We start from the raw sequence: 12,562 nt of genomic DNA on the forward strand, positions 1-12,562 counted from the left end.
TGCATACATGGGAGCCATTCATATGTCCTTCCATTATTTCCTTTGTGAATTGCCAACTGACATCACTCCTATTATAGCAGTGGCATCATCCAAAACATGTATTGTACCTTACATGTCTCCTTATCAGCAGTATCACTGAGTAACTCCTACAGAAAGGATAAGTGATGAGTTCATCAAAATGCATCATGTCAGTTCTTAGGAGCTAAGCCAACACTGACCCCTTAAACCATTGAAACAGATTAATATCAAATGGACTGACTACTCTATTGGGCTGAGTTTATTTTTCCAGTAAACTCAAAGCTATTGCTTCCAGTGCATGCTTCCTTTGCTCATGCATTGATCTGAAGTAGAAACTCCCACTTAAAACCCAACACCAAAAATGTTACAGTGTCTTCATTTTGATAACAAAACAGGAAATGCTGTTAAGGTGGTTCACACAGCCTATCTAGATCTCGCCAAGGCATTTGACACCATCCCCCACTCTGGAATTATAGATAAACTCACTAAACTAGGTATAAATCCCTATATCACAAGATGGGTTATCAACTGGCTTACTGACAGAACCCACACTGTGAAAGTAGCAGACTCCAAATCAGACTTCAGACCAGTGACAAATGGAGTATCACAGGGTTCAGTCCTGGGTCCTCTCTTGGTTGGTATCTACTTCTCTGAAGTACAGGCTAACACAGAAGGTCTTTGGCTAACTAAATTCGCAGATGTCTGCAAACTAGGAGCCATAATCTAAACTCGTAATGATGTGGACATCCTACAAAAGGGCCTCACTGAGACAGATGCCTGGTGTCAAAGCCATGGTTTCAAGTTCAATGCCAAAAACTGCACTGTCATCCCCTTTGGTAAAAAACTCTTTACCCATGAACTACCACATAGGCGGTAGTCTACTTAACACTGAAAGTGTGTTAAGAGACCTTGGGACACAGGTGGACAGTAGTCTCTCCTTTGATAATCACATTGCCACAGTGGTCAGGAAATCCTTCTACATGGCACACATCACAAAAGGTTTCTCATCCAGAAAAAAAGAGGTCATTGTTCCCCCTGCTCATCACTCATTAGACCCATTATAGAGGACAACACCCCTTTTGGTATGTACCTCACAAGACATCTACAACAACTGGAAAGGCCACAGAAATACCTCACAAAGAGGATTACTGGCCTCAAACAGATGCCCTATGCAGTCCGACTCAAAAAACTCCAGCTTTCCTCTGTCACATATCGCCTACTTAGAGGCGATCTCTGCCTAACATACAAAGCTATGTCAATCCCAAACCTGTTGGACATGCTCCACTTAAAGAAATCCCAATCCCTCCCAGCTACACGGTCTAGGGACCTAAACCTTGTCACCACAATAAACAGAACATGCTGGAGGGATAGATTCCTGTCCCACAGACATCCCATACTCTGGAACAAACCACCTGTCTATGTCAAACAGAGCTCCTCATTAGCACTCTTCAAGAAAAATCTTGATGATTGGATAGGTAATAAGAAATTCAGCCCGGGGGATCACTTCTGTGGTTCTGCTTGACAGGGGCACAGGAAAATAATTTTCTTGGGTGGCAAAAGCCAGGGTACCTTTTTGGCTAGGCTTGTATAGGCCCTAGGGCCAATAGCCTAGTACCTACCTATGAACCTATGAACTTTACACATGATGGGCATCTGTGGGTGTGCTGAAAACTCACTCTTTCCCCACTAGTAAATTTGGCTCCTCCATCTGCCTTGAAAGGATCCCCTGCCTTATCCTTTGGTTTTACATAACTGAGACGCAAACTTCACCTATCCCAGATCCTAGAATGCTGTTCAGTATTCCAATTTCCTTCCTAAAACATCTAAAAGATAGTCATGAAATGCCAAATGTAGAAGAAACATATACAAATTTACAAGCTGTCCAACTGCATTTGTTATTACTGAAAGCCCAAAATGGCTTACCCCCTTCTTGATTTACTCTCCCACTAGTAAATACCTTAACTTATGTACCATAACATGTAATCATATATGTGAGCCCTACACTTTCCATGTAAGTGTTTCTCGGCATATGCCTCCTAAACATCTATCATACTGTAACCATGTATGACCAACTTCACCCTATATTCCTCTTCTGTGGTTTGACAAGAAGATAGCACTGAGATGTTTTACTCCAGTTTTCTCTCAGTTATGACAGCCATAACACAGATGCACCATAATGCCCAGTTATTCTAAGTGCTAGCTATAAACTTAAAAAGTTTGCACTTTCCTAATGCTGCCAATGTGGGTACTGTGCCCTTAGCCTCTGACTTATTTGCTTAACTATTCTCAGTGCATCATTCAAATCCAGTATATCTAACATTTCAAAAAATGTATCTTTCCAAATATTTTCTTTAACTGCAAAATGTGCATTGCTAAATGTTTATATTTCCAAGGTGCAGGTGGATGGCAGGCCACACCATCCTCTCGCACCTTACTTGCAATAGTAAGAATGATGGTCCCAATGGAGTACCCTGTCAAATACCAGGAGACCTGTCACTCTTCGTTTCTTGCAGCAAGGTTTGTGTTGGCCCTCAAACCCTCATGAGCAGGCAAGGCCATCCTGTTCGTCACCATATCAAGATCTTCTATATCTAGGTATTCAAGAGAAAGACTAACTGCATTCTGGACTAGCAAATTATTACCTTCATTTTTTGGTTCTTACAAGCTTGCCTCCTGTATGCCCTGCTCTGGTTTACACTTTTGTACTTCTACTTTATTGATCATTTCCTGATAGTTTTATTCTGCCACAACTGATAAAGTCACTCGTCTCCATCTTTTGCAGGTTGTCTCTTCCTTTTATTGTAACTCCCTTCCTCTGCTGCCACCACGATACAATGGCAGTCTGTCATTACTTTGTAGCTCAGCCACCTGGGACATGAGGGCCACATACTAGACTTGAAAGATGTGCAGTCTGTCATCATGACAATAGAAATGGCAAGAAAAAGTGTGTGTGTGTGTCTGTGTGTGTGTTGAGGTGGGGGAGTAGCAATATTACTAGCAATAATAACAAGTGTTATCTCTGCCAGAGTATGTATTCCTCTGCTGGGGGGGGGGGGGGAGTATAGTTTAACAGAAGGGGGTATGGTGAGAAGGGAGCATGGTGAGATGAATTTGTAGCATAGTTTTTCATGTCCTGCCTGTCCATACTTTCACCATGTTGTATATTGATATTCTATGTAAAACTACTGTGTAATGACTTAAATGACTTAATCCAACTAATGTCAAATTGTGTGTGTGTGTGTGTGTGTGTGTGTGTGTGTGTGTGTGTGTGTGTGTGTGTGTGTGTATGTTTGTGTATCTCTCTCTCTCTCTCTATATATATATATATATATATATATATATATATATGTATGAAACCAGAGGTAATCCACAGCCCTCGATTGAAGTCTAGTAACCCACCTGTGATCCAGAGGGTGACAGGACTAACAAGAAACAAGAGTATAAAGGATTAGTTCAGATAAAATCACTTTAGCTAGGACATCTCTCTGATACCCTCCCTGTGGAGGAATAGACACCTTGTTGAAGTTTTCAGTAGTTTATTCAGATAAGTAGGTTAAATGGATGAGCGTTCTTGTTCTAATTTATTGAACAAGAACACTCGTCCATCTACCTACTTAACTGTGTGCCAGCTTGCACTGCATGTGAATTGTTTTTACTACTGTTTTTTCTACTTTTCTGAAAAAAAAAATTGTAAGCCTGTTTCCTACCTTTCCTGTAATTAGTGTTCCAGATACAGATTTGCTGTATCCAGGACTATTTGTAAGCTTCTGAGCCCCCAAGCCTTTCTGTGTTGGAGGGAAGCCTTCTAGCTTATCAGTGGGAGTGGTAAGCACTAAGTAACCTGTCTACCACGTAAGGAGTGGTTCTGGCCCAGAATTTGTAGTTATTGGCCTTTTGGACGGTCTTCCATCTCTCTCAACTTTCTGATTTGAAGGCCTGCATTTGCACTTGTTTCTGTCCTGTAACTCTTGGGCCCATCTCATTTGCTCACTCAAAAAAAAAAAAAAAAAAATCTGCTTTTACTGTATTTGTGTTTCTTCCTACTTAATTTTGCTTTTGCGTCATCTTAGAAGTACTCAGTTGTATTTATTACTGCTTGGTGTAACTCATTCTAAGCCTTTTAGTTTAAGCACTTGGGCTTCAGACCAGTTGTTTTACATTAGGAAGGTTTGTGATCTGCACTGTGGTGGCAGGACAGGTAGCTTACATCCTTCTAAGTTGGGAACTGCTGATTGAGGGCTCAGTGTCTGTTATTCTAAAAGTGTATTAATTCTATTTTAAGCACTTGGGCCTCAGGCCAGTTATTTTACATTAAAAGGGTTTGTGGTCTGCACTCTTGTGGGAGGAGAGGCTGGACTCTGCCCTTCTAGCTGGGAATTTCTGGTTAAAGGCTTATAGTGCCTGCATATCTAAACTGCTTCGTACTGAAATTGGTACACTTTATTTGCTGTAGCATAGACTAGATCCAGGCCTGCTGAATCTAGCTTTGTTTGTATAACCTGAGCACTAATCCAGGCATTCTTTAAAGTATTCAATTGTATTTATTACTGCTAGTCAGTAACTTGATTAAAGTGTAGCTATCATTCTAAGTCTTTTGGATTAAGCACTTGGGCTTCAGACCAGTTGTTTTACATTAGGAAGGTTTGTGGCCTGCACTGTGGTGGCAGGACAGGTAGCTTACAGCCTTCTAAGTTGGGAACTGCTGATTGAGGGCTCAGTGTATGTTATTCTAAAAGTGTATTAATTCTGGTTTAAGCACTTGGGCTCCACGCCAGTTGTTTTACATTAAGAAGGTTTGTGGTCTGCACTGTAGTGGCAGAACAGGTAGCTTACATCCTTCTAAGTTGGGAACTGCTGATTGAGGGCTCAGTGTCTGTTATTCTAAAAGTGTATTAATTCTAGTTTAAGCACTTGGGCTGGTTCGTGGTCTGCACTCTTGTGGGAGGAGAGGCTGGACTCTGCCCTTCTGAGCTGGGAATTTCTGGTTAAAGGCTTATAGTGTCTGCATATTTGAACTGCTTCTTACTGAAATTGGTACACCTTGTTTGCTGTAGCACAGACTAGATCCAGGCCTACTGAATCTAGCTTTATTTGTATGCTGCTTGTTTGTTTGCTTGTTATTTCCCTGAAATGCTAATTCCACCTAAAACGTGGCTTTTCAGTGCTTCTGTGGGTCCCTAGTGATATCTGCATTGCTTACTGTACTTATTTCCTTGTTTCACTTGAAAGAAAGTTACTGTTTGTCATTTTTGCATTTAAGTTACCTGAAACACATTGCATTTAAGTTACCTGGCACTTGCTCACTAAAGCAATTATATAAGTCAGCACTAAAATATTAAAAGCACTACACCCTCACAAATTCCTCTTGAGTACCTTGTTCCCTACTGGCCCTTTTTTTTCAATTATAAAGGAATTCCCAATACTATTCTAGCATGTCCAAAGGTCAGTTGTCAATCTCCTCTCCGGTCCAGCTGGTGAATCTGGGAAACTTGAGGCAATGTTACAACTGCCTCATGTACACAGACAACACTCTCCTCCTCCCAACAAATTCCAACACATGTGAGAGATGCAACCATATAGCCATACTGGAGGCTAAGCTCTCTCAACTCAGTACTGGCGAAACCAGTCAGGAGGAGAAGGAAACCACACTCACTACAATTCCAGTCTCACATAGACCTACCACGACAGCAAACCAAACACATAAACACACAAAAACATACTTGGAGGCTCTAAATAAAAATCTGCCTATACAGCACAGACCTCCAAAGCAGACACCCAAGCAACCGCTACCCCAAAACAAAACACGTGCAACACATAGTTCACAAAGCCAGTGTGCCGAACAGTCACAGCCCTTAAGGCTAAACAACACACCTGATACACTTGTAATGGGTGACTCTATCGTCAGGCACACTGACGTCCCACTCACCAGGCTGAACAAGGAGAAGGTCATGGTGAGCTGCCTGTCGGGCGCTAGGATCCGCCACATAACACAAGCACTCAGGTCACTCCAAGGCAAGTACAAATATGACTCAGTCATTGTCCATGCTGGTGTGAATGACCTGAGATGTACCTCCCTGGACTACATGAAAAGAGACATAGAGGAGCTCTCTGAGCATGTAGCCCAGGCCGGTATGACCCTGACCTTGAGTAGCATCTTACCCTCACCAAGAATGATGCCACAATATGAAGACAAGATGATCAATTTCAACAATTGGCTTAAGTATTGGTGTAATTTAAAGGGGATCCAATGCCTGTCAGCCTGGGATGACATGCTCGACAAGCCACGATGCTTCGCTAGGGATGGCTTGCACCTGTCACCCCTGGGCTTTCAGATATTGGCAAAGGCTCTTGCTACCCCCATAGTGCCTTTTTTAGGCAAGGCTCAAAAGACAAACCCACCTCCATAGGTATCACAAGGGATAAGAAACTAAGAGTAATGCTACTCAATGCCAGAAGTCTAAACCTCAAGATGCACTTTTCGAAACTCTCCTTAGCATGGAGAAAATCAATATCTGTGCAGTAACAGAAACCTGGTTCAAGGCTCCAGAGAGCCCCCCAGCACTGCCAGCTTATACCTTATACCATGCTTTTTGGCCCCAAAACTTGGACCGTACCACAAAAGGAGGGGGAGTATCAATATTCGTCAAACATACCCACACCTCCAGGTTGGTGGCACAGCACGAAGCATCAGAGACTATCCATGTGCAACTAACAGTGGGTAAAACTGCCTTCCAGTTTATAGCCTGCTACAGACCACCCTCCCAAACCCAGGAATCCCACTCGGCCTTCCTGAGAACACTGGAAAATATGAAGGTCTCTCCAAACACCATTATATTGGGCGACTTCAACTACCCAAACATAGACTGGGAGCATTACTCTAGCTCCAACACCCTAGCCCAAAGGTTCCGAGAATTTATAAACTCAAATGCTATGGAACAACTTGTTACCACTCCCACAAGAGGGGAAAACATACTGGACCTAATCATTACCAACATGGGGACTCTATGCTCCAGACCAGAAGTGTATCCCTCACTGGTAAGATCAGACCATAAACTAATCTCACTGGATATTCACATCCCGACTCCACCCCCTGCCCTGAAAACCACAGTGAAAAACTTCCCTAAAGCAAATTTCACACTCCTAAAAACCGAGGTGGAATCCTTCAAAGCCCCCGGGCCTGTGGAAAATATGGCCCAGACCGCAGAATCCTTTATAAACGCATTCTATGAATACCTTCAGGAATGCATGGATCATGCAGTCCCAAATAAAACCAAGACCCAATCCTCCAAAGGCAGACGTCCTGTCTGGTGGACCCCAGCCATAAACAAACTATACAATAGAAGGAGGAAGCTACTACATGATAGAGCAAAATCTCAAAAAGGGAAGGCATCTCTGATCAGTATTAGCAAAAGACTACGGGCACTCATAAAATCGTCTAAGGCCAGCTTCAAGAGAAAAATTGCACAGGACACTAAGGATAATCACAAGGCTTTCTTTAGTTATGTTAGGAATCTGAGTGGGAATTCCCAGATATGCTCAGAATTAGTCCAAAATGACAAAAAATACACCGAACCAACAGACATTGCCAACATCCTAGCTGACAGGTTCAGCGCAAACTCCCCCCCCCCCACCAAAAGGGCAGATATTTATCCCAGCAGAGTGCTGCCCCCCTGACATCTCAGATGCTCAGGTAAGAGCTGCCCTCTCCAAAGCAAAAAACACAGCATCGATGGGACCAGACGGTGTCCTGGGCTGCGTCCTACATGGGCTCCAAGAAGAGCTAAACCCAAACATAAAACTACTGTTCAATCTTAGCCTTACTACAGGATATGTACCCAAAGAGTGGCGTACAGCAACAGTGGTCCCTCTCCACAAAGGCAGTGCCTCAACGGATCCTGGAAACTATCGCCCCATAAGCCTGACTAGCTTAGTCTGCAAAGCTATGGAAAGGATCATCATGGACCTCATAAATAAAGATATTGGGGACCTACAGACACTGGATCCTACCAGTTCGGCTTTGTTAAGGGCAGATCCTGCCTCTTAAACCTGGTTGATTTCTTTAAAACAGTCACCAAGGCCACTGACGAGGGGAAGGTGGTCCACACAGCCTACCTGGACCTCACAAAAGCCTTCGATACAATACCCCACTCGGGCATTATAGATAAGCTCACCAGCTTAAATATAAACCCCTATGTCACTAGATGGGTTGCAAACTGGCTCAAGGACAGAACCCACATGGTTAGAATTGCTGGAGTCATGTCAGACTCCAAACCAGTTACAAGTGGTGTCCCACAAGGCTCAGTCCTGGGACCTCTCTTGTTCAGTATATATTTCTCGGAGGTACAGGCCAACATGGAAGGACTGTGGCTGACTAAGTTCGCAGATGACTGCAAACTGGGCGCCATAATCTACTCTCCAGCCGACACAAGCATCCTCCAAAAGGGCCTCATAGAAACAGACAACTGGTGCCAGAGCCATGGCCTCAAGCTAAGCCAAAAGTGTATAGTCATCCCTTTTGGCAAAAACAAAGTGCCCACAAATTACCACATAGGTGGTAATCCATTAAGTACAGAAGAAGTAATTAGGGACCTGGGGACCCAAGTTGATAGCAATCTCTCATTTGACAACCACGTGGCCAAAGTGGTTAGAAAAACATTTTATATAGCCCACCTAATCATGAAGGGATTCACATCTAGATCAGGGGAGGGCATCGTGCCTCTTTACTCATCCCTCATCAGGCCCATAATTGAATACAATGCCCCTTTCGGGATGTACCTTACCAGACACCTGCAGCAACTGGAAAGACCCCAAAAGTACCTCACCAAGAGGATCATAGGGCTCAAACAAATGCCATATGCTGCCCGGGTAAAGAAACTCCAGCTCTACTCAGTGGCATACCACCTGCTCAGAAGCGATCTGTGCCTGACGTATAAAGCCATGTCCAACCCGGAATTAATGGACATGCTGCACCTCAGAAAATCCAAATCCCATCGAGCTACGCTCGAGACTTGAACCTCAGCACTGAAATAAATAGGACATGCTGGAGGGACAGATTCATAACCCAGAGGCTCACTTCACTCTGGAATAAAATCCCAGTCCAGGTTAGGCAGAGTCCCTCATTGACTCTCTTCAAGAGGAATCTTGATGAATGGATGGGAGATTGTAGGTTTACCCCGGGTATCACTTCTGTGTCACTGTTAGACAGAGGCACAGTATACTAACCTCGAAAAAAGGGCATAGCAAAATTAATTTAAAATGGGTGGCGAAAGCCAAACACACTCTGGCTAGGCTTATAAATGCCCTAGGGCAGATAGCCTAGTATGAACCTGTGAACCTAATAAACTACTGGAAACTTCAATAAGGTATCTTTATTCCTCTGACAGGGAGGCAGTCTTTTGAAACATATATCAGGGTAAGGGAATTTGACCTTATCCTGCTGTTGTGCAATCTTGAAGTTAGTATATATAATTAGCAGGGGGTGTTGTGCAGCCCCACCCCCATATAAAGTGCAAGGTGCTTGTCTCCCTGCAAAAAATAGTAAGCAACAATTGCTCATTTTGTGAGCATTCACTCTAAACTGATCACTTTTTAGAGGTACACTCATATGAGTGTTTCCTGAGACACTCTTATACAAATAAATATATATATATATATATATATATATATATGTGTGTGTGTGTGTGTGTGTGTATGTATATATATATATATATATATATATATATATAGATAGATAGATAGATAGATATACACACACACACACACACACACATATAATGATTCTTTCCTTTTTTTTCTGCATTCATTCAGTTCTACTTATTAAGCTAACATTTTCCCAACAGCTGAAAGATGTTAGTAACAAATTCCTCAGCTATTTACCAGATAATCAATTTACATGAGATAGGGGTAAATATACGAGGCAAAATCTGTGACATTCTGTGAAATTAGGGACAGTTGAGAAAGCTGACCCAGTTTCAGTACAAAAAATTCCTTTGGTTATATTGCATCAGGATATTTCCAAACTGATACAATGCAGTTATCTTTCAGGATAGTATCCCTAGTATGATCAAGGTTGTCATCTATTGTATGATAGATTACATGTCATCTCTTTATACTCTATGATATTACTACAGAATTATATAAAGGTGGATTCATTTTAATGTTGGGGAACACTAGAAAGTATCTCTCAGACCATAGCAGATGGATGTCAGTGACAGTTTTATTCATTTTGTTCTGCTTCAAATTATATCAAGTAGCAGAATGCACCACATAGAGTTTTTATGATGCTTAGTATGATGCTTACTCAGATTTCCAAATATTGCAAAAGTTCATAATTGCCCCTATAAACAAGTAGAGCAATTTAATGAGTATGAAAGTTAGAGGGATTAAGGCAATTACTGGCAAAGTGATAAGATGGAGCTGATTGCATTCAGATGAACTGCTTATTGCTTGAAAAGCCTAGCAGTAGGACTTTACAATGGCAGAGTCACACTCTGGGGGACATTCTTTCACTTTTCTTTATTCTTTCCTGTGAGGACCATAGACATAAAGACATGATACATACATGTGCAATCAGATCAACAGAGAAATCTTTAAATGAGATGTATGTACAAACTGAAATTTGTTTCAATGGTATAAAACTCATGATGATACCAGTATTCACAGCACATCATGACTCTTGTCTGCTGTCTCACCTCACCTTAGTCCAGAAATTAAGTAAAACATGCTGATGAGGTGATTCTTGGAAGGCAAGAAGGAGTTAATGAAGTCTAGTACTGAGAAACTTTTTGCTATTTTGAGTAAATAGCATCGAAATGCAACTTTAAGATCTATCAGAGTATTCCTATGATACTAAAATTATAAACTGTTGGCTACTGCATAAAGACAACAATTACTGTAATGAAGTATGCAGCGATCAGGTAGTGCTGTTGCAGATAATCTGTACATCTTTAATGTTTCTTACTTTATTCATGTTTTGATAGCTCCAGAGATTGTGACCCAGCTGCAGAATCCAATAATAAAGCCATGGGTGTCCAGGAATGGGAGTGAGTAAGGGGTTAGAGTCCCACATTGACTCTGCATAGGATCAACCTGTTTTTGCTCTTGTGCAAGAGCAGCTTCAGGACAATTAGTTGTTTTTGTATCACATAACTCAGACCTTGGTGTGATGCTCTAAGGGTATTTCTTGTATACAACTGGACTTATCCTAGGAGGAAGATGAAAACTGTCATGTACTGACTTAGAGCTTGTAGACATTTGAAATGTTTAAAGCAATCCATGGAAGATCTACAGTTTTTTGTTGTGTCCCTTTTATAGATTGACAGCGTCTTTACCTGGTCTGACACTGCTTGCTGTCTTAGAGTGATTGACTCATGTTGTGGTGCAGTTTGCATATGCCAAAGCCAATTGTCTAGCAGAAGCTTTCAACCCAGTATATGCCAGAAACTGAACTATGAGGAGTTAGCTACATTGCTAGAAATTATAACATTGTAGAAAGTGGAAAAGTCTATCCTAAGTATAAATAAAATAATTACTACTAAATACTAGTACTACTAATAATAGTGATGATAATAATAATAGTAATGCTACTATTACTACTACTACTACTACTACTACTAATAATAATAATAATAATAAATAAACATGATTACCTATTATGATGATGGTTTTATGTTCTGTGTTATTTTTCTCACTAAAGTTGTTATACTTGTGAGTATATTCTGCTTTGTTTATTTGCATTTGATGCTCTGTGATGTATCTCATAACCATTTGCCTTTGATGCTTTCATATGTATTTCATTCTTATGTAACAATGTCATGTCTAAATATGGACCCTTGGGTTCTTGTCCGCCTATCATTAAAACAAGCAAATGGATTATATAAATGTCGTGTCTCAACTGATAACTTTGTCTTTTTCTAGATCACTAATAGTGGAAGAGGAAGACGAAGAAGTGGAAGCTGGTCAGTGCAATATAATAAATGAAATTCCACCAGACTCTCCAACATCGAGCAGGCACAGTACAGTATCAGAGTACAGCCGTAGGGTAAAAACAAAAAGCTTTCTATTTCTTTTCTACTGATTTGACAAAACATAGAATAATTCATCATTTGATATCATTATTCTTATTATAGAGTAATTTATCAATTGTCATTATTATTCCTTTTATTATGTAATCATTTTCAGATTAGATTAAGTTTTTCAGGATAAAGTGTTGCTTTCAATTTGTAATTTACTTCTTTGAAACATATAAACATATGCAAGAATTCATGATGCAGGTAAAACAGGACTTATGAATATTTGTAGCTGTTCACACTGTGTACAAACTTCACAAACATCTCTACCTCTTACTCATTTAAACTTTCGCTATAGGAAATTGACCAGTGGAACAGAGGGTGTAATTTCTCAGGGACAATCTAAAGGAAAATGCAGTAAAGCAATCAAAATATGTGTAAGCAGCATTAAGAAGCTGTTTGCAACAAGGAGGGGTTTAACATGCATGCCATAGTATATAAGAGAGGGGAATTGTATATTCTGAATCATCATCATC

General features: G+C 41.0%; 1 protein-coding gene across 7 annotated transcripts in view; it reads left to right on the forward strand.

Annotated features, from left to right (window-relative positions):
* The window catches only part of SYTL5 (synaptotagmin like 5), a 2,413,062-nt gene that overhangs the window by 1,883,154 nt on the left and 517,346 nt on the right, over positions 1 to 12,562 (forward strand). For all 7 annotated transcript variants that reach the window (XM_044072411.1, XM_044072417.1, XM_044072414.1 and 4 more), the window contains one exon: positions 11,935 to 12,058. In XM_044072411.1, the coding sequence (XP_043928346.1) occupies positions 11,935 to 12,058 (124 nt within the window). The remainder of the gene's footprint in view (positions 1 to 11,934; positions 12,059 to 12,562) is intronic.

This window comes from Protopterus annectens, chromosome 5.part0 (assembly GCF_019279795.1).
Source record: "Protopterus annectens isolate FY-2018-M chromosome 5.part0, PAN1.0, whole genome shotgun sequence".
Classification (NCBI taxonomy): domain Eukaryota; kingdom Metazoa; phylum Chordata; order Ceratodontiformes; family Protopteridae; genus Protopterus; species Protopterus annectens.